Here is a 24820-nt window from a genome sequence, read left to right on the forward strand (position 1 = left end):
AATTGCCTGAAGCTAGAAAGAAAAGAACCGGACACTGGCCCAATTTGATCCGTTTATTGACAAATCAAATGAAAAAAAAATCATTAAAGCAAGGGTATAAGATTATAAATGTGGTAACAGGGGACTGCACACAGCACCGGAATGGGACAGTGAGGTGGACACACTACAGAGGGAAGAGGGAGGTAGGAGGAAGGACTGCGCTATCTGCTCAGAATGCCACAGCTCACCTGCAGTCTCAGCTGCCACCCAGCCACTCTCTCCTGCACAGGGCTCACAGCTGGGAATGGTTTCCGGACAACAGCCACGGAGTTTGCCTACAAGATTTAGAGAATGGGAGTTGGAAGGAAGGTAGGCATAGGACTTAGAAGGGTTCCCTTGCCTGAACTTGCTGCCAGAACCCTTTTCGTGGTGAACTGGGAACCAGGAAGCTCAAGCCATGAACAAGCCATGTGACTTCAAGTAAGTCCCTAGGCCTCTCTGGTGTGCTGTGAAAGACTCGTTAGGCTCCATGGGAAGTTCTCCTCGACTCCAACACTCTGCAATGCCAAGTGTCCTGGAAACCCGAGCTGGGCCAGCAAACTGACTCACCTTCCAGAGAAATGAAACCACAGAGGCCAGGCACTGGGCTGCATCTGCCGCCTACTCGTTCTGTGGCAATTCAGAGGCACGAGTGATCTTTGCTGAGTCTGGCTCTGAGGGAGGTTTTGCTCTACACAGAAGGCAGATCTAGAGGGACTGGGAGGAGGTAGTGATGCAAGAGAAGCAATCATACACTATATAGGGTCTGGGGGTGCAGGATATAGTGGAGGTGGAAGGAGTAGAGGGCTTTGGGCTTTGGGATGGGGATGGGATTGGCTGGGAGGTAGAGCCTTGCCGTGTGCCGGACTGCTCATTTCAGATACCGGCCCCCACCCCCACCCCGTCAAACAGAGGCCAGGGCCCCTTGGTCTGGTAAAAGCAGCTCTCTAGGTGGAGATGCCACCATGGGCATCAAGATCCTTGATTCCTGTGGGGTTAACACCCTCAGAGCAGGGGTCAGGAGTTGTCTCCATTGCCTGGAGTCAAATGAGGTAGACCAACTCCCCCGCAGCCCTGCCTTCCCTGTGTTCACACGTGGGTGGTCTCCCAGCCTCCCTCCCTGAGCCCTTGTCCTTGAGGCCCAGAAGGACTGCCAGGCCTTCCTGGATAGCAGGCCAGGCTGAGCCCGACCTAGGAAAGCTGGCCGTGAGGCAGGCACCTCACCGCAGTCCTCACGAGTGTGTGTCAGTGACAACCCTGACGACAAAGCCAGGACAGCATGGGTTGGGGGCAGGAACCCACACTAGAGGTTTCTAACTGGAAGAGGACAGTGGTTCTGGTTCTCCCTGCCAGAGCTACACTGCGTCATGGTTAAGACAGCCAGGTGTTAAGACTCGGGGGTCGGGGCTGAATATGCACGCACACATGTGTGCAACCGCACATGTGTGAAAGGGAAAAGATGTGGAGCCTGGCCTACCTTGCAAAGGGGACTTTCCACCCCCCAGTGTAAAACTGCCAAAGGCTCACATCTGAGAGCCTTGTGCAAATTCTCCCAGATACCCCAAACAGGTTGTCTCCACGGGGACACTGGTCCCCAGTTCAAGGCAATTCAGCAAAGCTTGACATAGCAACTTCTCAACAAAAGGCACAATCAAGGGTCCCCAAAGGGCTGGGAGCACTTCTAGGGGCAGGGGGAGACCTAGCAGCAGAAACCCAGGACCCCTGGGCAGGAGGCCTCCCCACTGCTCCAGCTCACTGCTCCAAGACCTTGAAAGACAAGGGTGTGCCACTCTTGGCAAAGGCCTTCATCAGGCTGCTGGGATAGATGCAGCCCAGCTTCTCCGGGGTCGGAAAGCCCCACACCCTGTAGAGAGACAGGCTCAGCCGGTCCCCGATATAGAAGGGACCCACCCACTTGGCACTGCTGCCATTCCTGGGGAGCGACAGCAGGAGGACCTGGTCTCCCACGTTCCACTCCTTCTCCTGGCTCTCCCGCTGGAAACGCCTGTTCTCGGACTTGGAGCTGGCCTTGTCCGCCCCCTTCCAGTGCAGCTCCAGCAGCTCCCCAGTCAGCTGCAGCAGGAAGACATCCATCTTGAGCCCTTCGAGGTTGGCACTGCTCATCTGCCACCACAGGGGCTCGCTCAGCCTCATCTCCCCCCCAGTCAGGACCTGGAAGGGCGAGGCGTCAGCCGAGGAGGCCCTGAAGGCCAGGTGCAGCAAGGGCAGGGAGGCCGCCCACTTCCGGCCATGCAGGAAAATGAACTCCTTGAGGGCCCTCTTGAATTCCCAATAGGCCTCCGAGCTGGCCAGGCAGGGGAACTGGAGGTCCCTGCTCAGAGTGGTGACCTGGGCACCCAGGGCCAGCCCGCAGCTCACCAGGACGTGCCGGGCAAACTGGGGGCCCTGGGCTGCCTCCAGCCGCACAGGCACGCCCCACCTGGCAAACACGTGCTGAAGCAGCACCTGGGCCACAGCCATGTGGGTGTAGGGCTTCAGCGGGAACGCCTCCACCCACCTGGTGTTGGGGTCGGCCACGATGAGCACGTGTTTGTGGCCCTCCTCACTTACAGTGATGGGGCCCACCACCTCGATCTGCAGGTTGGACCAGGGGGCGGTGGACCTGAGGGGCCAGGGGGACTCGATAACCTTCAGCTCACTGCCTACGAGGTGTCGCGGGATGCAGAACAAGCAGCTCCTGCAGTAGTCCCTTACATGCTCCTGCATCCCGGGCCACCAGCCCAGCAGCCGCAGCTTCTTGTAGGTCTCCTCGGGCCGCTGGTGGCCCCCCATGGGGACGTCATGCACCGAGAAAATCAGGTCCCTCCGGAGCTGCCGGGGGACCACCCAGACCCTGGGCTTCTTTTCTCCCTTGAACAGGAGCATGCCAGTCTCCTCGTCGAGGCTGAGAAAGTTAAAGGCGGGGCTGAAAGGTGAGCAGCCAGAGAGCTTCTGCCCAGCCTGCAGCTTGGCAATGATCTCAGCCAGGGTGCTGTCAGCCAGCTGCAAAGCCAGCAGGTTGGGCCTCGAGCCCGGGCCGTGGGGAGTCACCACAGGGGCTGGCACATCCTTTGGCAAATTCCAGCACTCCCCACTGCCCTGGGCGCCCTGCTTGGCCAGGTTGTCCACGGTCACGGCAAACAGAGAGCCCCGGTAGGAGGTACGGTAGATAAAGGGAAGGGAGGGGAGGCCAGAGGTGAGGTCTATGATGTAGGAGAGGAGGCTCGGGTGAGGTAGTGGAGCCCCGTCAGAGGAGAGGAAGCCCCGAACCTTCCAGAGGGGCAGCAGCTCCCACAGGAGGTTGAAGATCCAGTGGCAGTGGGTGAGGAAGACCACCGGGAATGGGGAGTGGCCAAAGCGCTCCAGGCCACAGGCCACAGCCGCCAGGTGCGCGTAGGTAGGCGTGTACGGGGAACAGGAGAAGGAGAGCGAGACAGGGGGGCTGTTGGGGGACAGAACGTAGAGACCAAAGCCAGCACACCACTCGTCATCGCGGTAGAAGCAATAGCCGGCCATGTGGATGCAGACAAAAGTGGACAGGTCGGAAAAGGGAGGCAGGGCCTGGAAGAAACGGGGCATGGAGGACGCGGGTGTCAGCAGGCGGTTCTCCCCGCGCAGGCCCTGGAGAAGGGTCAGCTCCAGGTCCCGCTTGCCTTTGTCCTGTACCAAGAGGGACCATCGGATCAACCAGGCTTTGGACACCCTGCGGCCCTCCCGCGCCTCGGGGTCCACCGTGGGGCGGGAGGCATAGGAAAGGTCCAGGACCACAGGAGTATCTCCGATCCAGCGGGAAAAATGCTTGAGGGCCCAGGCCACGGCATAGGGGCTGTCTCCCCCGGACTGGGGGCCCTCACTGTCCTCATCAGGGAGGAGGGGCTTGGAGGTATAGGCGACAGGGTGCTTCCTCCCGGAGTGCTCCTGGTGGAGGATGGCCGTCAGGGCCACCTGGCTCACGGTCACCTCCAGGTGGAAGGGCAGCTGGGAATCGGGGGCCGTGAGGCACAGCGCGGACACCAGGGCTCGCTTGAGAGCCAGGAAGGCCTTCTCATGCTCCCGGTCCCACTGCCAGTCCGGCTTCTGCTTGAGGAGGCTGTGCAGGGGGCCCATGAGGACCTCGTAGTCAGGGATGTCTTCGCGGTGCGAGTCCATGAACCCCACGAAGAAGGAGAGAGCGGTGAAGTTGCTGGGGACTGTCAGCTGCGCCAGGTGGGCAAGCACCTGCTGGGAAGGAGCTTTCCCGTCCCAGGGGATGCCCAGGCAGGGAGAAGCCACCCCTGGCAGGAGGTCAATGTCCAGGGCCCCATCGGGGGGGTCGTGGAGGCTGAGGCACCGGAGGATTTCCTCCGAAAGGGAAGGGCACTCGACTCCGAACACTGAGGCCAGGGAAGAGCCAAGGTCATCCTCCTCAGCTGGCTTCTGTATCCCCTCCTCCTCCTTCTTCACCTGCTCCTCCCCCTCCTTCTTCATCTGCTCCTCCTCCTTCTTCTCCTGCACCTTCTTCTTCTCCTCCTCCTTCTTCTCCTCTTTCTTCTCCTTCTCCTTCTCCCTGACTCCTCCCACATCCTGTGCACCCTCTGCAGGCTCAGGGTCAAGGTCACCACTCGATTTACGGATACTGGCTGAGCTGGGAGGAAGAGTCTTCCACACCTTCAGGAAGTTGCCAATATCAGCGTCCAACCTACACCAAAACAGAGGGATGGGGGCAGCCACCCCAGAGGTCATCACCCCACCCCACTCCTCACTGTCCCTGAGGCTGGGCCGGGTGCCAGGCTCAGCCAGGCCCCTGCCCACACAGACTTCCTCCTGCATGCACCTGACCCGCAGCCTCAGAGACCTGCCCGGGCTCTGAAGGCCCCTCAAGCCAAAATTCATCAACGAAGTCACGTTGCAATCAGTTTTAAGGCCACCAGTTGGAGAAGAAATAACAGAAGGCTTCAACCTGACACCGCATGTGCAGCCCAGTGGTGGCCACAGCAAGCAGGAGAGCCTACAGGGGACCTGGGAGGATACAGTAGACTTGGGTGACATCACTGCTCTCCAAACTGGTGGAATGAGACCTGGGGGCCTGGCCAGGGAAGCAGTGCCCTGCTCCCAAGGTCCTGACCAAGGCTCTCTGCTGGCTCTGAGGAACTGGAAAGTGGGCAACAAGAGGCCTCATAGCGGGTGGAGACCAGAGGATTTGAGTTACTGCAAACCAGTTTTGCTGGCCCCAGCAAAGTGACCTTGGGAAGGCCACTCAAGTCTCAGATTCCCCATCTGCAAAATGAGACAGTGGTCACTCCCTTCTGGCTCGAGCTATGGCTCAAAGGAGATTATAAACATGCAAAAAGTCCTACTTGGGGGGCCAGCGCTGTGGCATAGCATGTACAGCCACCGCCTGCAATGCCAGCATCCCATATGGGCTCCAGTTTGAATCCTGCTGCTCCACTTCCGACCAGCTCTCTGCTATGGGCTGGGGAAGCAGTAGAGGATGGCCCAAGTCCTTGGGCCCCTGCACCCGTGTGGGAGATCCAGAGGAAGCTCCTGGCTCCTGGGTTCAGACTGGTGCAGCTCTGGCCATTGTGGCCATCTGCAGAGTGAACCAGTGGATGGAAGACCTCTCTCTCTCTCTTTGCCTCTGCCTCTCTGTAACTCTGCCTTTCAAATAAATAAATAAATCTAAAAAAAAAAAAAAGTCCTCATTGGTTTATACTCTAGACATCAGAATAAAGGCCATTCACGGCAGCACTGGTACCATTAGCCTAAATGGAAGTAGCCAAACGGGCCTCAACCTGCTGGGTGGGTGTGCGCTCATGCTATGAATACCGCACGGCCGTTAACGTGAGCTCCATGAATGAGCGCAGCATGTATCAGCAAGAATAAGTAAACTGCTGAGTGCAAATGCCAGGTGTGGAAGGCAACATAAGGTGCTGAAGCATGTGTAGAAATGTTAACCATACTGCAAGTGGACGCACCAACACCGGGCAGAAGGATAAAGACGTGAAAGAAGTCAGATCACTCTGCTCACCGATGAGCATTGGACAGATGTCGGCTAGCACCAGGGAGAAGTTTCTGGCCAGTCTCGGGGGGCCTGCTCTGTTACCTGTTGGGCTTCTTCAGAAACTCATCCAAGGTGGGGCCATCACGGCCCAGAGGGTCATCAGGCACCATGAAGAGATTCCCAGCAAAGGTGAAAGGCAGCAGTCTGGGTCCAGGAGAGAAGGGGCAAGGTCATAGAGGAGCCCTTGATTCGCTAGTGCCCTGTGGCTGCTTGGTGCCTCTTGGAGGCTGGCATCCCCATCTCCCGGCCAGCCCCTCGCCCTGCCTCAACATCCTCCCTCCCCATCAGGCTTCCTGACTCCTAAGATGAGAGAAGAGCTCAAGCGCCCAGGCAGCCATCTCACCGATCTTTGACCATCAGTTTCTTGGAACTATTCATCAGGACGTGGATCTGCTCATTGGTCACAATGATGCCATCTGTCTCTTCCGCCAGCTTCACCATGAACCTGCGGGGAATGGCAGTAGCACACAAGACCTGGTAACCAGTCCCGAGGCCTCGGAGAAAGTGAATTTGCATCTTCACATTAAGGTGCATCAGAGAAAACATTGCCCTTCACAGCCAGGGGACCCAGCCCCTCCTCCGTGCCCCTGCGCAGCCAGCTGGGGAGGTGAACTTGGACGTATACACCCCAACCACGTATACAAACACACACCACTATTATACACATAGGCATACGTGTATACATGCGCAGGACAGAAACCCGTATAACTCGTCCACATTCACACATGTATATTTACTGCTTCCGTTTTCACATCTGGAAAATACCTATCCCATACTGCTGTGAAGATTAAATGCCATGAAATGTCTAGGTCAGTGGCTGCCACATAGCATATGCACAGATACTCCAGGGTTACACTTCCCCAATGCACAGTACCCACATGCATGCCAAGACACACTACGCTGACACACCTGAGAACAAACCTGAATCAACAAACCCACTGCCAACCGTCACCTCGAAAGAAGCTGTGACCAGGAAAGAAGGCAGAAGTTCCCTACTGCTCAGCACTCGCTGAAGATTCCCATTCCAGCTACCCTAAGCATGCCGGTCCCCAAGTACCCAGCAGGGGGGCCTTCTGCAGAAAAATTGTCTTCCCTCAAACCTGGGGCCAGAACTTAGAGGCACTGAAATTTAGATCCACCAAAAACTCCTGTTAGTGCCCTGGAGAAGGGTACTGGCTGCTCCCAGGACACTCAGCTTCTGACTCCAGCTTCCTGCTAACACAGACCCTGGGAGGCAGCAGGGATGGTGCAACCGCCTGGGTCCCTGCCACCCACTCAAGAGACCCTCAGAGTTCCTGTGGTCCCAGCACAATCCCAGCTGTTTCGGGCACTGGGGAGTGAACCAAATGATCTGTGCCATTCTGCCTTCAAACAAGGGAAAGAGTTAAAACTTCAGTGACCCCAAAGACCTCACCCCAGCGTGTGGCTTTCAGAGGAGGGACGCCTGAGCTGCACTGCCCTGCCCTGCTTTTCCCAGGCCTAAAACCTCAGTGGGTGCCAGGTCTTGGAAAAAGTGGAGAAACAGAATTTCTCCCTCCCTGGCAAGGGCAGTCCCTAAATGAAGCAGACTTCTGTGTGCCCAGGACGAGTGACAACAGCAGACCCCCCAGCCCACTCCAGCACTGGCAGGCTCACGGCTCTCGCTCCCTGGGTGCACGGGTCCTGCACTTGGGCCTTAGGTAGACCAAGCCAATCTAGCTCCACCATTCAGAGCCCTGCTAGGGCCCCATGTACCTACAGTCACACACGCACCTCCTCCCAGTGCCAGGGTTAGGGAGAGGAAAAGATCAGAAGAGTGCCTTGAGACATGAACTTCAACCCAAATAGGCCCCCCAAATCTGGGGTACCTCCGGTGTTCACTCAAAGGCTGCAAGTCCCCTGGGCTGCTGGGGGAAGAAAGCCTGGTAACTCAGGGATGTGGAGCACCCAGGTGACAAGACCAGGAGCAACCTTGGGCTTGGTCAGAGCCGACCTTGAGCCCTCTGTTCCCAATGTCCTGCCCTCTGCCCTCAGACGGCCATGGCCTCCCCATGCCCCTGATGGGTCTGCCTCCATTTCCCTGAGTTTACACACCAGGACTGGCCCACCACAAGCGAGGCGTGGGGACTGGCACACCTGTAATCGTAGGTGGTGATCTTCTTGCCGTTCTCAAGCTGGGACGGGGTGATTGAAAGCATCTTGAGTGAGTGTAGCTTGTTCAGAAAGTGGCTCTCTGGGGGAGAGAGGCAGAAGACAGACACAGTCAGGAGAAGGGCGGAGTGGAAAAGGCCAAGATGGGGTGGGGGCAGAAGAGCAGGGAGGAGAAAAGTGGGGGTAGGGGAGCAGGGCGGAGAGCTGGCAGGACAGCAGACACCTCACCTCTCACCCTCCTGTTCTTCTTCAGCTGCCAGGTGGGTATGAACACCGTGACCTCTCGGTGTCCCCGGTTCCAGAAATACTGCACCGCCATGGCAATGCCTCGGCAGGAGAAAAAGTGCTGCAGGCCGTGCCTGGGGAGGGTGGGAAGAGCTCAGGGGATGGCCCTGCCTCCCAGGCCTCTCTCAGAGCCAGGCCTGGGGCAGCAAGCAGGCAATGCGGGGGTGGGGTGGGGGAACGGACACAGACACACACCGCAACAACACCCCTCTCCCTACTTCAGCCTCAAACATCCTGGGAGCGCCTCCTGGGGGTAAGCCAGCACCAGACACAGGGTGTGTGTGTGTGTGTGGCCATGGAGAGTAACGTGAGGAAGCAGGGGGCCGCATTGTGGTACAATGGGTTAAGCTTGCGACTTTGGCATCCCATATCACAGTGCCAGTTCTGGGTCAAGTCCTAGCTGCTCGACTTCCAGTCCAGTCCCCTGCTAATGTGCCTGTAAAAGCAGTGGCAGATAGGGCCATCTGCAACCCATGCAGGGTACCAGGATGGAGCTCCTGGCTCTTGGCTTCAGCCTGCCCTAGCCCTGGTCATTGTGGTCATCTGCGGAGTGAACCAGCAGATGAAAGATTTATGTGTGTGTGTCTATGAATTTGTCTCTCCCTCTCTCTCTGTCACTCTTTCAAACAAATAAATAAATCTTTAAAAAGAGAGAGAGAAGAGGAAGTCAGCCTTTACACTCAAAGCCCGTACATTTAAAGCTTAATGCGAACAAAACTTCCCTGACCACCTACTGTGTACCTGGAGTGCACTCAGCACAAACTCTACCATGTGGCAAATTAAGCAGTGTTGCATGTATTTCTTTGGTTTCTAAAGATTTATTTACTGTGACCGGTACTGTGGCATAGCGGTAAAGCTATGAGTCCTGGCTGCTCCTCTTCCGATCCAGCTCTCTGCTATGGCCCAGGAAAGCAGCAGAAGATGGCCCAAGTCCTTGGGCCCCTGCACCCACGTGGGAGACCTGGAAGAAGCTCCTGGCTCCTGGCTTCAGATCAGAGCAGCTCTGGCCATTTCGGCCATCTGGGGAGTGAACCAGGGGATGGAAGACATCTCTGCCTCTGCCTCCTTATGACTCTGCCTTTCAAATAAATAAATAAAGCTTAAAAAAAGAGATCTATTTACTTATTTATTTATTTAAAAGGCAGAGTAACAGAGAGAGGAAGAGACAAAGAAAGAAACTTTCATCCTCTGGTTCACGCCCCCAAATGACTGCAAGTACTGGGCATGCTCTGGGCCATAGCCAAGAGCCTAGAACTCCATTCAGGTCTCCCACATGGGAGGCAGGGGCTCAAGGACTTGGGCCATCCTCTGCTGCCCTCCTAGGCACCTTAGCAGGGAGCTGGATGGGAAGTGGCACAGACAGGACTTGAACCGGAGCTCTGAAATTGGATGCTGATGTCACAGCAGCAGCTTAACCCACTGCACCCTAACACCGGCCCCTCTCGTGTGTATTTCTGCTAATGCCTCCACAGCAACAACTGTCTGGGAAGGTGATCTCCAAGGGCTGGCCGCTCAGGGAAAGCTTCCCACAGGAGGTATGCATTTGGCCTTGAAGTTTGCGCAAACTGTTCAAGAGCCAGCCTGGAGGGAACATGGGCTTCAGCAGATCTGAACCCAAAGCTGCCTGCAGTAAACAAACCAGCCTTGCAAGGCTGCCATGTGGGGTCCGTGCACACTGCCTGGGGCACAGAAGCTAACGTGCACTGCCTCCCTCTCCTCTTTCTCCCCATGTCACCCACGTGGAGTCCAGGGAGGATGTCACACTCCCTCCCCCACACCCGCAGCTACTCACACCATGGCCACGCTGCTGCCGTCAATGACCACTCTCCTCAAGCTCTGGTTCCCGGGTTCCCCCGACAGGTTCAGCTCGAAGGGCGTATTCAGGGCCTCGTGGTACCGCTGGAAGCTGGTCACAGTGTTCTTGGCCTGCTGGTTGCGAGGTGGCTGCCTCGGGGTCCCCTCCCAAGCCCCCAGGAGCCCCTCCATCTGAAATGGGTGCTTACTGCTGGCGGCCAAGGTGCCACCGGGCTGGCGACCCTGCCTGCCAGCCTCCCCCTGGCTCTTTGGTGAGGAGGCACTACCCCTTGACGAAGGCTGGACCTCCCTCAGAAGTTTGGCCACATCCAAGGCAGGCCTTGCCTCCGTGGGCGCCTTCTGAGCTGCAGGGGTTTTGGGAGCTTTGGGCGCTTTGGAAGCAGCAGGTGCTTTGGGGGTTGCAGGTGCTTTGGGAGTGGTAGACTCTGTTTTCCTGGCAGCCCCCGACTGAGCTTTGGGTGTTTTGGGGCCAGCGGGTGGTGTCTTTGCTGCAGGTGCCTTCTGAGCTGTGCGAGTTTTGGGATTTGCAGGCGCTACTTGAGCTGTTGCCGCTGCTGCTGCCGCTGCCGCTGACTGCCCGGCTGCGTGTGCAGTCGTGGGCACCACTTGAGCCGCTGGCTCTGCTGGAGCCAAAGGCACTTTCGGTGTTGCGGGCTCTGTGGGTGCCGCCGACCTCACTTGGGCCGTAGGCACCTGGGGGGCTGCAGGCAGCTCCTGAGGAGTGGGTGGGTTTTCGGCTTTGGGGACTGCTGCAGCCAGGGGCACTTGGTGAGTTTCAGGCACTGTTTGAACTTCAGGTACTGATTGAGCGGTCTGCCCGCCTTGAGCCGTGGGCGCCTCTTGCCCTGCGGGTGGCACTGGAGAGGACCCCTCTCCCAGCCCCTTACAATCCGACTGCGTATTATTGCCCCGATCCCCCGGCTGACCCCCAACTTGGAGGCAGGGTGCAGAGGGCAAAGGCGGCGGCCCTATCTGCGGAAGACCCAGCCTCACCTTGTCCTTTACGTTCGAGGCCCCTGGGACCAGCAATACACTCATGACCTTCTGGGGGGTCTCTGGCTTCGGGCAGTTCTGTAGGACCGTCTCTGCCCCCAGCCCCTCATCCGGTCTACAAGCTGGGCTCTCTGCACTGGGCAGAGGAACCAGCTCCTTCTGCTTCCACTCCAGGTTTAAGGGCAAAGGAGCTGGCCCTGGCAACTTCAACTGAATGGCGCCCAGCGGCCTCCCCTGCCAAAAGGGGAAAGTGAAGCACGCCTGGGACAGGAGCCAGGCCAGGTGCAGAGAATGCAGCTCGTTGATCCTCCAGAAAGTTGTGGCAACAGCCCCCGGCCACAAGGCGGGCCCCGGGGCCCAGGCCCTCCAGGGCGGGCACACACTCAGGGCTGACACAGGAGGCTGCAAGGGGAGTTTATCGTCCAGCCTGTGGGCCTGCCTGGGCTGCAGCAAGGCTGGTGTGCTGATGGCGGAGACCTGGCCGCTGGTGGCTTGTGCTGGCTCCTCCTCGCGAGCTCCGTCCGTACCACCTTGTTTGCTGGAGCCGACCCTGGAGGAAGCCCAAGTTTGTTGTAAAGGTGGGGAGGCCCCTTGGGCCCAGACAACTGCTCTTTGCTTGGGGTGGGAGAGCAAGGGCAGGGTGAGGAGAGCCAGATGCATCCTGCAGAACTTACCGTACCAGCTGGTTTGCCGTCTCCTGCTGTGTGCTCTGAGCTGAGGTCAGGGACCTGGTGGCTCCCAGACTGGATAATCTCTTGGAATTTTCGGAGCCCCCATTCCGAAGGGCCCCCATCTCCAGGAAGGACCCAGGACTCTCAGCCACGGACACCAGGGCTGAGCCCTCCTTCTGCTGCTGGGGAGGGCAGATCAGGACCTCTGGGTCGGAGTGGGGGCTGGAGATGCCAAAGTGGCCAAGCCACTCGATGATGTCCTCCTTGCCAGCAGCATCGCGCACCAGGCTCAGCAGCAGCTCCTGGACTGCGGGGGGCAGCTGCAGCAGGTCCCCCGCATGCTGGTCCCCACGGATCCAGACCAGGGCCCCAAAGGCCCGGGTCACCTCAGCCTCCCAGACACCTCGGGGGGTCAGCAGAGAGGCTGGGCCCCAGCGCAACCGCGCCACCAGCTCCTCCAGCCAGTTCTGGGTCATGATGAAAGACTCGGTCAGCCCGCCTACCATCAAGGAGCCAGGGGGGCCAGGCACCAGGTAGGCCAGGGTGCTCCAGCAGAGGCAGTCCAGGAAGAGGCCCCGGGCCCCGAGGAAGGCGCAGTGCAGGATCGGTGGGTAGCGGACCTCCTTCCACAGCTCGGGGCTGCACAGGCCCTTCAGATACTCCTGGCAAGATGGGGCAAGCACAAGAGCCATTAGGGGGCAGCCCCGGGTTCTGTCCCCTCTTCCCAGCCGGCCAGCCCTCTCCAGCCATGTGCCCTCCCCCTGCCCACCATGAGCCAAATGACTCCCCAGGGCCAGTGGCTCCCTGCTCCTGCCCCCTTGCACATCCAGGCCTCCCCAGGGAACCGTGACAGAGTGGGCTCACAGTCAAGAGACTCGGTTCCAGTTCCAACTTGACCTCGGTAGATTAGGTGGGAAATGTGTCATCTCAGGGCTAAACTAGACACTCCTGAGGTCCAGCCCTTCAGAATTAAGAGCTCAGGGAAAAGGGATCGCACACTGTGAGCTCCCTCCATGGGCCAAGACCATCTTCAACCTGGGGCAAGTTATTTCTACCCTGTCCCACCCCCACCCCCCAACACACGCAGGCTCCAGCTTCTACCTATGCTTCCTCACCTTGGGGCCAAGAGTGGTTTCTGCCTTATTACTACTGTGATGCCTCCGAGGGCCCATCCACAGCGAGCACCTAGGACGGCACACCCACCCCCGTGCCACCAGCTCAGGAGCGCGGTGGAGCTTGCCCAAGGGCACACAGCTAAGGATGACTGGGTCGGGATCGCCACCCAGGTCTGCCTGACTCTGCAACCAGAGCCCTTCCCACCTTTCCCGGCTGACTGCTCAGGGACGACAGGGTAAGCCTAGGGGATTCTGGGTAATCACCCCTCCAGCAGGTCTCTAGCATGACCTGTACCTGTAACCATGGCAACTCTGTCACCCAGAGGAGACACAGGAGGAGATAGGGCACTCGGCCAGCGTGCAGGGAAACAGCCGCCCCTCCCCACCGCATGCACACAGTGCCTGGGCCAAAGGCAGGGCTCCAGCATTCACAGGGCTCACGCTCTCAGCCTTCGACAGCAGCAGGGGTGGGAGAGGTTGGGTGCCTCCTCCCTAGGACTGAGCGTGGTCCCGTAATCCCCAAGGGGGCATGAGCTTAATCAACCATGAGGTCAGCACTTGTCCTCCGGTATTTCCACATGTGTCCGGGACAGGTAGTCCTCTGCTCGCTTTCCCCAGACAGTTCCAGAACAAACATTTCATATTGGGTGCCCAACAGCCAGCACCTCTGCTCAGGGCCCAGGCCACCCTTCCCTGCTTGGGCCTACACTCACCTCCTCCACCTGGCCCAGGCCATGGACCTGCAATCCCTTCCTGCAAGGGGAAGCCACGTCTAGCCCCACTTGCAATCAGTCCAAAACCAGCTCAACACCTGACTGATAGTCCAAGCCGACCCCTCCCAGGTGAACCTCAGCAGGTCCCACTCTCATAGACCTGAACAAATGCATACCCCACATTCCAAGGACATGGAAACGGTGTGAAAATGAAGAGGTGTGCTGAGAAGACAACCATTGGTGGTTTCTTTCTCTTTTTGCATATTTATTGTTATACCATCTGTTCAATTTTTTTAATTAAAAAGTACCCAGAAACTTACATTATGTTCAAAATAATAAAATCTGAACTAACATTTATTGAGAATTTACTATGCGTCAGACACTTTATACACATTATATCTCACTTGTTCCTCTCCCAACCCTGTAAGGAAATCACTATGAGGTTCATTTTGGGTGCACAAGGAGGCCATGTGCCCAAGGTCCCACAAGATCGGCTGGGACACTCAGGCTAACTCCACGGCTAAGTCAGGGGTCTTAACCATGATGCTATCTGTACTGTAGACCAAGGGAAAGGAAGGAAACAACAGGATTCTACAGCAAGCAGTAGCCCAGAAAATACTAGAGCAACTCAACTGCCTACAACCCACACAGATCTTTTTCCTCCAAGAGAAGAAAAAGTAGAGGAGGAAAAGGAGGAACACCGAGATAGGTAAAGGATACAAAGGAGTAGAAGAAAGCACAGAAAACATGTTTGTAAAAACATATTTCCTGGGGTCAGGGTTGTGGCGTAGAGGGTCAAGCCGCCGCCTGCGGTGCTGGCATCCCATATGGGCAGTGGCTGCTCCACCTCCTATCCAGCTCTCTGCTGATGGACTGGGAAAGTGACAGAAAACAGTCCAAGTGTTTGGGTCTCTGCGCCCATTGGGGAAACCCAGAGGAGGCTCATGGCTCCTGGCTTTAGCCTGGCCCAGCCCCAGCCACTGCAGCCATTTGGGGAGTGAACCAGTAGATGGAAGATCTCTGTCTCTCCCTCCCTCTCTCTCTGTAACTCTGCATTTCAAATAAATCAACAAAAACTTTTTAGGAAGCCTCAGAAATCTGAATATAGATCTACCATATGATCTAGCCATCCCACTCCTGGGAATTTATCCAAACCAAAAGAAATCAACATACAAAAGAGTTATCTGTATCACTATGTTCATTATAGCACAATTCACAATAGCAAAGATATGGAATCAATCCAGATGTCCATCAACTGTTGACTGGGTAAAGAAATTAGAGTATAGGTACACTATGGAGTACTACTCAGCTGTTAAAAAAAAATGAAATCCAGTCTTTTACAACAAAATGGTTGCAACTGGAAACCATTATACGAAGTGAAATTAAGGCAGTCCTAAAAAGACAGATACCAGATGTTTTCCCTGAAATAAGGTAACTAACAGAGTAGCTGAAAATGTAATGCATTGGAGTGAAACAGACACTGTGAGATTTGATGATTGTGTATAGCCCTTTTCTCTTCTGTTGAGAAACAGTGGGTTGTTTTTTCTCATTTCTTTTTTCTTCATACTATTTGTTGAAATCTTTTACTTAGTGTAGGGTTAACTATATTATCATTAAGTAAACTGGAAATAGATCTTTGTAAAAATTAAGAGTGGGGAATGTGAGAGGGAGGAGGAATATGGTTTAAAGCATTGGTAGGGGGGAATGTCACCATGTCCCTAAATCTGTGTATATGAAATACATGAAACTTGCATGACTTAAATAAAATTTTTAAAAAATAAAAAAATAATTTTTTATGAAAAAACACATATGTCCCTAGCAGACAGTGTTCTCAAATCTCTGTTAACACCAAGCTCCCCCATAGCACCAGCCCCAATCAGATGTTTGTCCCTCACCCATAATTATACAAGGGTTACCAGAAATATGAGGAAAACTGTGCCTGTGAAACACAGCGGCCATAACACACAGGGGAAAAAGGCAATGGAAAGAAGAGAAAGTAGGCAGGGAGAAGGAAATGCCAAAATGTTGACTCTCATTACTCTCCTCAGCTAGATAACAGAGCACATGGCACACACTCAAAGAGAATAGGGTGGGGCCGGTAGAGCCACCGCCTGCAGTGCGGGCATCCCCATATGGGCGACGGCTGCTCCATTTCCGATCCAGCTCCCTGCTAATATGCCTAGGAAAACAGCAGAAAATGGCCCAATTCCTTGGGCCCCTTCATCCAATTGGGAGACCTAGAAGAAGCTCCTGGCTCCTGGCTTCAGATCAACCGAGCTCTAGCCGTTGTGGCCATCTGGGGAGTGAAACAACGGATGAAAGGCCTCTCCTCTTTCACCTGTAACTCTGCCTCTGCCTTTACCTCTGCCTCTCAAATAAATAAATCTTTGGGGGAAAAAAGAGAGAGAGAGAGAGAATAGAGTGTTGCTTTTTTCAGAGGATAGAATGTAAATGACTTATAGCCATTAAAAATATGATGGCAGAAATGAAAGATCCAAGAAAATGGCTGGAAGACAACGTTGAGGAAACCTTCAACAAGCAGAGCAAAGCTGCCAGCATTATGTCACAGAGGGTTAAGCCACTGCCCGTGACGCTGGCATCCCATATCTGAGTCCTGGCTGCTTGCTTTCCAACCTAGCTTCCTGCTAATGTGCTCGGGAAAACAACAGATGATGGCCCAAGTATTTGGGCCGCTGCCACCCACAAGGGAAATGGGGATGGAGTTCCTGGCTCCGAGATTCAGCCTGGACAAGCCCTGGCTATTACAGGCATTTAGGGAATGAACAAGCAGATGGAAGATACCTCTCTCTCTCTCTCTCTCTCTCTCTCTCCACCCCCCTCCACTGCCTTTCAAATAAATTAGTCACTCATTAAAAAGAAAGGAAAAATTAAACATAAAGCAAAATAGAAGAAAACAAATAGGAAATACTCAGTGTTTGAATAGGAGTTCAAGAAAGAGAAAATGCAGGGCTGGTGCTGTGGCATAGTGGGTAAAGCAGCTACATCCCATATGGACACTGGTTCGAATCATGGCTGCTCCACTTCCGATTCAACTCTCTGCTGTGGCCTGGGAAAGCAGTAGAAGATGGCCCAAGTCCTCAGACCCCTGCACACACGTGGGAGACCTGGAAGAAGCTCCTGGCTCCTGACTTCGGATCAGCTCAGCTCTGGCCATTGTGGTCATCTGAGGAGTGAACTAGCTGATGGAAGACCTCTCTCTCTCTCTCTCTCTCTCTCTGCCTCTCCTTCTCTCTGTGTAACTCTGATTTTCAAATAAATCATCTTAAGAAAAAAAAAAGAATACAGAGAAAGCACAGGGGAGAAAATCACCCACAAAACAGTCCCCAGATTCCCTGCAGACCACAAACGGCCTGAGAGAAGGGCCAGCCGCGTCCATCAGAGGTGACCAACAGTGGGTGAACACAGAGCCACACACAGGAGCTGCACTGGGAGAGCTCAGAACACTCGGGGACACTCCAAACCTCCAGACAGAAGCAGGATCTCTACCACAGGCCAGGGTACAGCTTCAGGCTTCAAGCTCCTGCAGAGCAAGCTGTCCATGGAATAACACCCTCCCATTTCTGAAAATAATCTCCCATCCATAATTCAACAGCTACACTATCGATCAATCAAGTGACCTTCTCACACACAACCATTTCTCGCCTACAAAATCTTTCTCGGGAAACATTTGTCTTAGACTGTTTTCTGCAGCATAACAGAACACCCCAGACTTGTCCTCTACATTGACCAGAGATGTATTTGGCTGGGAAGTCCAAGAGCATGAGAGCAAGGCTTGGGAGGGCAAGAGGGCACGTGAGACCAGAGAGCTGGCACGAGGGGCCCAAACTTGTCGCCAACCCATTCCCGTGATCTCTATTGGAACCTCATTCTCCAATAACAGCCTCAGTGTACTTAGGAGGGCAAAGCCCTCATGACCTAATCACCTCTGATCACTATTACAATGGCAATGAAATTTCAGCATGAGTTTTAGAGGGGACACTCAAACCCAGGGCACTAATGGAGAAAAATTTTCCAGCACATTAAGGAAAAAAACTTAGAAAGAAGATTGAGGGCCAGCACCGCGGCTCAATAGGCTAATCCTCCGCCTTGCGGCGCCGGCACCCTGGGTTCTAGTCCTGGTCGGGGCGCCGGATTCTGTTCTGGTTGCCCCTCTTCCAGGTCAGCTCTCTGCTGTGGCCCAGGAGTGCAGTGGAGGATGGCCCATTGCTTGGGCCCTGCACCCGCTTGGGAGACCAGGAGAAGCACCTGGCTCCTGCCATCGGATCAGTGCAGTGCGCCAGCCGCAGCGGCCATTGGAGGCTGAACCAATGGAAAAAGGAAGACCTTTCTCTCTGTCTCTCTCTCTCTCACTGTCCACTCTGCCTGTCAAAAAAAAAAAAAAAAAAAAAGATTGAGCACAGAAAAGAAGCAAAAACAATCTCCAGGCTGACACTGAAATGAAAGCTCAGAATTCACTCATCCAGTGAACAAATCCTTACTGGCCACTGGCACCACACCAGGCAGTTTTAGGATGACAACTGGCATCGCAGAGACAGGAGGGTACAATCCAGACAGCATGCTGAAAGCAGGTGTCTGTGCGCCCTTTGCTACTGCACTGTTTTTTAGCTTGATGACACCACTGATGGATATGTTCTACCAACCTGAGAAAGAAAAAGCCATGTGGTCCAGGAAACAAGGTATTTAACAAAGGAAAAGGCAGTGTGATGCCAAGGGTGCCAGCAAACTGAAGTCTCAGGATGACAGGTTGCTGGCCTGGAAAGCAACTGACCAGACAGAAGGAAAGATGTCTCCACGGCAGGGAAAAAAAACTGAAGCAGAAAGAATATCTTGAGGGGCCAGCCCTGTGGCATAGTGGGTAAAGCTGTGGTCTATGGTACCGGCATCCCTTGTGAGCACCAGTTCTAGTCCAGGCCACTCCATTTCCAGTCCAGCTTTCTGCTGTAACTTGGGAAAGCAGCAGAAGATGGCCCAATTCCTTGAGCCCCTGCACCCACGTGGGAGACCAAGAAGCTCCAGGCTCCTGGCTTTGGATTGGCCCAGGTCCAGGAGTTGCAGCCATTTGGGGAATGACCAACAGATGGAAAACCTCTCTCTCTCTCTGCCTCTGCCTCTGCCTCTTTTTAAGTCTGCCTTTCAAATAAATAAAAATCTTAAAAAAAAAAAAAAAAAGAATCTCTTGAACTGGTAGACTGAGCTTCTAGAAAATTGTACTGAGGGTGCCGTTGTGACATAATGGGTGAAGCCTCCACCTGCAATGCCAGGATCCTAAATAGGCATTGATTCAAGTCCCGGCTATTCCACTTCTGATCCAGCTCCCTACTGATGCACCTGGGAAAGCAGCACAGGATGACCCAAGTGCTTGGACCCCTGCACCCACATGGGAGATCCGGAGGAAGCTCCTGGTTCCTGGCTTCAGCCTGGTTTAGCCCTGGCCATTGTGGCCATTTGGGGAATGTACCATGATGGTAGATATCTCTATCTCTCCTTCTCTTTCTCTCTCTCTCTATAACCCTAACTTTCAGATAAATTTTTAAAATAAATAATTTTTTTTAAAAAATGAAAGAAAGAAAATTCTACTGAGAAGCTCCTGGGAGATGTAAGTGTTAGTAACAGGCACAAAGAAAACCAAACAAACTGAAAAACAGGAAGTTCTTTAACCTCAGTGAAAACAAAAAGCAAAAAAGAAATAACAGCATACTTTCTTGCATACATGTGACCAATGTGTGCATGGCGCAATGAGGCAAGTACCGAATGCTGACTGAACAGACAAGTGAAACATAACTAAACTGGGAAGCAAGAAGGAGCAGCATTGTAGGGGAAGTAAGTCGGAGCCGACGCTGCAGCAAAGTGGATAAAGCTGCCACCTGCAGTGCTGGCATCCCATATGGGAGCCAGTTCAAGTGCCAGCTGCTCCTCTTCTGATTCAGCTCTCTGCTGTGGCCTGGGAAAGCAGTGGGAGATAGCCCAAATGCTTGGGCCCCTGCACCAGAAGAAGTTCCTAGCTCCTGGCTTTGGACTGGTCCAGCCCCGGCTGTTGCAGCCATTTGGGGAGTGAACCAGCAGATGGAGGAGCTTTCTCTCTCTGCCTTTCTCTGTCTGTGATTCCGCCTTTAAAATAAATAAATAAAATCTTTTTAAAAAGGAAAAGTTCGGTTTAAAGGAAAAGCAGTGTTAGGCGTCCCCAGCACATGAGGAGGGCTGACTGGTCCCTGGCTGGGGGCCGTCCTGATTTGTGGCATCTGCCCATTTCCCATAGCATAAGCACTCCCACCATGACTGATTCCTGCATGGCCTTGCACAGGTAACAGAATTCTAACAGGCAGGAAACACTTTCCTGACCACAGCCAACTTCCGTGGTGCTGCTCCGAGTTACTGTGGCAAAGGGGCAGATGAACCTCCACCTGAGAGCCAAGGCACACCCTGTCCCAGAGTTCCTGACCCTCCTCTCCAGAAGCCACCATCTGTGGGCTCCCATCACCTCCCTCCCCTGTCCCTAGAAAAGAAAGAGACAAGCACATGACCTCTCCTCCCTGCTGCCCAGCCCATCCTCACGCCCGCCCAGCCTCGCAGAGCTGTGGAGGAGGGCAGAGGGGCTGAGCGGGGCTTGTCCCTGACCTTTATTTATTTATTTATTTATTTATTTATTTATTTATTTTTGACAGGCAGAGTTAGAGAGTGAGAGAGACAGAGAGAAAGGTCTTCCTTCCGTTGGTTCACTCCCCAAATGGCCGCCACGGCCGGTGCGCTGCGCCAATCCAGAGCCAGGAGCCAGGCGATCCAGAGCCAGGAGCCAGGCGCTTCCTCCTGGTCTCCCATGCGGGTGCAGGGTCCAAGGACTTGGGCCATCCTCCACTGCACTCCCGGGCCATAGCAGAGAGTTGGACTGGAAGAGGAGCAACCGGGACAGAATCTGGTGCCCCAACCGGGACTAAAACCCAGGGTGCCGGCGCCGCAGGCGGAGGATTAGCCTAGTAAGCCATGGCGCTGGCCGTCCCTGACCATCATTAAAACTTCCTCTCCAGTTGCTGATTCCACCTCTGAGAGGCCAGGTCTCCCCAGCATCTGTTTTGCTACCCAGGATTGTGATTTACGGCAATGTCTTTGACAAGTTAAAGGTATTGTTGAGCTCCACAGAGATTTTCCTGGAAAACCAACTGCACATAATGCAGAAGTCACCAGGCCCTTCTCCAAATGAACCTGTATGTGTCCTGACCCCTTCACCTCTCACACCCAAACCAGCCACTGCACCCTCACCCTCCGCCATCCTGCAGCCTATCACCTCACAGCGTCCTCTCCGCCACCAGGCTATATATCATAGTCCATTATTATCAGAGCGTGTGATTCCTTGTCCCAACAGCCAACAGCCGAGATTGGGGTGGGCCACACCATCTCCACGTGGAAACCACTAGGCAGGCAGCCTTACCTTTGGAAATGTGCCTATCAGATTGCAGGACCTTAGAGTATTTAATTCAAGCCACTCACTTTAACCACAAGGAGAGGGGAGACTGTCTCAAAGTTACACAGCCAGTTCATAACACCTGACATCTACACTCCGTAGCTCTGAGCATTTTGTAAAAGTATCTCAGGTGCCTCTCACACCCCTCCTTGAAGTCGGTATTGTTATATTCTGTCTTACCAATGAGGAAATAGGCTCAAGAGAGGGGAAGTTTTTTGATCCAGGTCACTAATTAGAAGGTCACAAACCCCAGGCTGCAACTCTGCCCACCACACTCCTCTTATCCCCCCTGTAACTTGGTGACATCAAGCCCAGACCTCCTAACTCCTGGGACAAAACCCTATTCTCTCCACCTTTCCTGCCCTGCTCCAAACCCCCAACAATCTATACTTTCTGTTCATTCAGAGAGGGTGGGAGTTACCCAGCAAGGGAAATGGGGAGATGGAGATGGGGACAGGAGGAGCCACTGGTTACATTAGCAGGGCTTGGGGTGGGAGCTGGCATGTGAGGAGCCCTGGCTCAGAGCAAAAGCCTTGTGGCAGCCACTGGTGGGGCTATAGCAGAGAGGCCTGGAGAAGCTGATCTAGGATTTGAGCAAGGAGCTAGCCCCTTAAAGGGGTGAGCTGCTGTGTTTTTTAGCAACAAAAAAAATTAAGAACCCAAAGAACCCACAAGGCTTCTCTTGTGAACCCACCATCTCCCAACTTCTGGACCGTTTTCCTCTCGCAGGCGCCTGCACATCTGTTCCTTGCACAGGCACCTCTCCCCTCCCCCAGCACCTCTGCTGGACTTGGGGAAATTGCTGACACAGCATCTCAACGGAGGGGCCGAGGGAGGAACTTCCCAAGCTCGCCTGCCAGGCAGCTGGCTACGCTCTGGACCTCCCCCACCCATGGCCTTGACCAATTGGGATACTGGTTTAGACCCAGCTCTGGCGGAAGGTATGTGTGTTGGCGAGAAGGTGGTCAGGCAAAGGGAAGACAAGGCATTCCTTCCTACCCAGGAAGAGATAAGATAAGGGGCTCTAAGGGAAGAGGGAGACCCTTGGCCATGACTGGGGTGGGGTGCATGTACCTGACAATCCCATGGAGAGGAGCTTGGAGGAGGCGAACTTTGACCTGGCCTGTTTAGCGCCCAGCTCCACAGAGCAGACCCTTTCATGGAAAGGGTCACAGCCCTCCTCCCAGATTCCCACCCATCCCACAGGCCTGGCACCCTCCAAAGCAGCTGCACCCCACCCTGAGGCCCTGCAAGAGATATCCAGAGAGTGTGGTGGGGAGCCCAGAGCCCTGGCTACAGTCCAAGACCCACCACCCCCCACCTACCTGACCTGGCCCCCTCACTCTCTGTGGTCCCCAACGCCTGACCCGTGAATGCCAGCATCGCTCTAGAAGTGTGGCTCAGGACCCCTCCAGCCCTAGCCCACAGAGGCTGCAAGAGGTAGCCTAGGATAGAAGGAGACTTAAAGGGGGCAGAAGAACCCAGGCCTCCCCCCAGGCTTTGGTTGGAGAACAAAGAGGCGTGTTGCAGAGAGCGCAGAATTGCAGGGTCCCAAGTTGCTCGCCACACAGAAAAGCCAGGCTGTGGATGCTGGGGCCTGGCCAGCGAGGGGTGCAGAGCGACACTCACACCGAGGCGGCGCCCTCGAGGGGCAGAAATGACACGCAAGAGAGGGGTGGGGCAGAAGAGAAAGTGGGAGCCAGAGGGGAGGGGGGTGGGGCGGGAGGGACGAAGCCAGGGCTGCGAGTCTGGAGAGGCGGGAGGAACTGCCTAAGTCGGGTCGGGACCGCTGGGGATCACGGTCTCCCCGGGGCAGGAGCAGTGGGGGGAGGGGGGGCCTGGCTGGGAGGGAGGGGGTGGGGAGAATGAAGCTGTTTACCTTGGCTTTGCCCGTGTTCTCCCGGGGCCCCTCGAGCTGCAGCCAGAAGTAGGGGGTGTCCGGGCGGCTCTGGAAGGCGTTCAGCTTGACCCTGAAGATGCGCTGCACTTGCAGGCGCTGCCTCTGCACCCGAGGCTTGGATTTTGTCTGCACCATGAACCATTCCTGCGCCGGGGGGTCGCCCCCAGACAGGAGCATGGCTGCCTCTGGAAGGAGGGAGACGGAGGGAGACGACAGTGTCACCCGGGTCCCCGCGCCGTGGGCCCCCAGCCCCGGGCCCCGCAGCCCAAGCCACGCCCCCTCTTCCCCGCGGCGCGCCCCCAGCCGTGGCCTCCTGCCTGTGGCTTCTACCCACCCGCCGCGCTCAGGCGCCCGCCCTCCCCAGCTCCGTCCCTTTCGGCAGCGGCTGCCGCGACGAACTCTTCCTGTCGGGGGCTGTAACTGGGGGTGGGACCGCCCGGGCTCCCTCCGCCCCCAGCCTGCCCCCTCCACCGCTCCGCCAGCCCCTCCTGGACAGACTCGTCCCGCGTGTGCCGGGGGCGCTTGAAGGGGCGGGGGGCGGAGAGGGGGACCAGGAGAAGAGGAGGGAGCGGGAGGGTCCCCGAGACCGCTGCTTTCCGCCAGTGTTGGGCCGGGAGCCAGAACCCAGAGGTCAAAGTGAATTTCCTTCCACGTTCCCCTTCCCCTGTTGGAGGGGGAAGAGGAGGGAGGGGAGAACTGCTTTGGGGGCGGGGAGACTCTTTTCGGGAGATTCGGGACAGGGCTTTCTCCGCCCCGCCTCGCTCCCCGCCTCCCAGCCGCTGCCGCCCTCGGAGGAAAGGGTTAAGCGCAGGGTGGGACCCCGCGGAGGCCCGGGCCTCAGGAAGCCCCGGGCTGGAGACCAGGCAGGAAGGAAAGGGTCACGGCTGCGGCGCCCCAGCCCCCACCCAAGTCTCGGGACAGCCAGGGGCTGGCGGGCAGCCCAGGCCCTCCTGAAGCCCCCCAGGGCTGGAGAGCGCAGGGGGAGAGCTGCCAGGGTTTTCAGCCCGGCGCTGTGGAGGAAAGCCCTTTCTCAGCGAGTGTGTGTGCTGTGCGCAGAGAGGAGGGGTGGACTTTGAGTGACAGCCAGCCGGCAGCCTGCGGGGTTGGAAATGGACGCGACCTGGGGGGCCACTTTCAAGGCCCCTGCCCTGCCCCCGAGGCACCCTCACCCCCAAGACGCTTTTTACAGCCCTGCGGCCTGTGTTAGAGCATAGGAACAAGACCTGGAGGAGACAAGACCAGGAGCTCATCAGGCAGAACAGGCTCATCAACTGGAGACAACCGAGAAGTTCTGCGAGCCCCCCGCGCCTGCACGGCTAGGGGCTTATATAGCCAGGGCTGCCTTCGGCCCCCGTGGGCCGGCGTTAGGCGGAGCTACGCTGCTTTGCGCGGGCTCTTTCAAACTTAGGCGGGGTTGAGCTGGTTTTGAGGAAAAAATGCAGGGGCGTGGGAAGTTTCTCAACGGGGTGGGGAGGTTGGGATCTGCTGGGTCATGTAGGCAAGGAAGCGAAAAGCAGAGCTAAAGCTTTTGTTCTTGCTCCATCAGCCTGAACAGAACCTGGCTCGGGTGGAGGTGGCCTCTGTGTCCCAGGCCTCAGAACCTGGACCACAGTCTGACCCGCAGGAGCCTGCCCGCGGAGACGGAGGGCCTCGGATTTTAAGT

At 55.7% G+C, this 24820-nt stretch overlaps 1 protein-coding gene across 1 annotated transcript; it reads right to left on the reverse strand.

Moving 5' to 3' along the window:
• Positions 1-85: 85 nt before the first annotated feature.
• On the reverse strand, positions 86-23776 carry NYNRIN (NYN domain and retroviral integrase containing). The gene is made up of 9 exons (XM_062205347.1): positions 23492-23776; positions 23137-23342; positions 11956-12614; positions 10266-11831; positions 8417-8547; positions 8174-8270; positions 6402-6503; positions 6101-6202; positions 86-4696 (listed from the first exon to the last, which is right to left on the reverse strand). Exons 2-9 carry the CDS (start codon positions 23332-23334, stop codon positions 1771-1773), a joined length of 5781 nt encoding a protein of 1926 aa, XP_062061331.1. The 5' UTR covers positions 23335-23342; positions 23492-23776; the 3' UTR covers positions 86-1770.
• Positions 23777-24820: the final 1044 nt, after the last annotated feature.

This window comes from Lepus europaeus, chromosome 11, assembly GCF_033115175.1.
Source record: "Lepus europaeus isolate LE1 chromosome 11, mLepTim1.pri, whole genome shotgun sequence".
Lineage (NCBI taxonomy): Eukaryota > Metazoa > Chordata > Mammalia > Lagomorpha > Leporidae > Lepus > Lepus europaeus.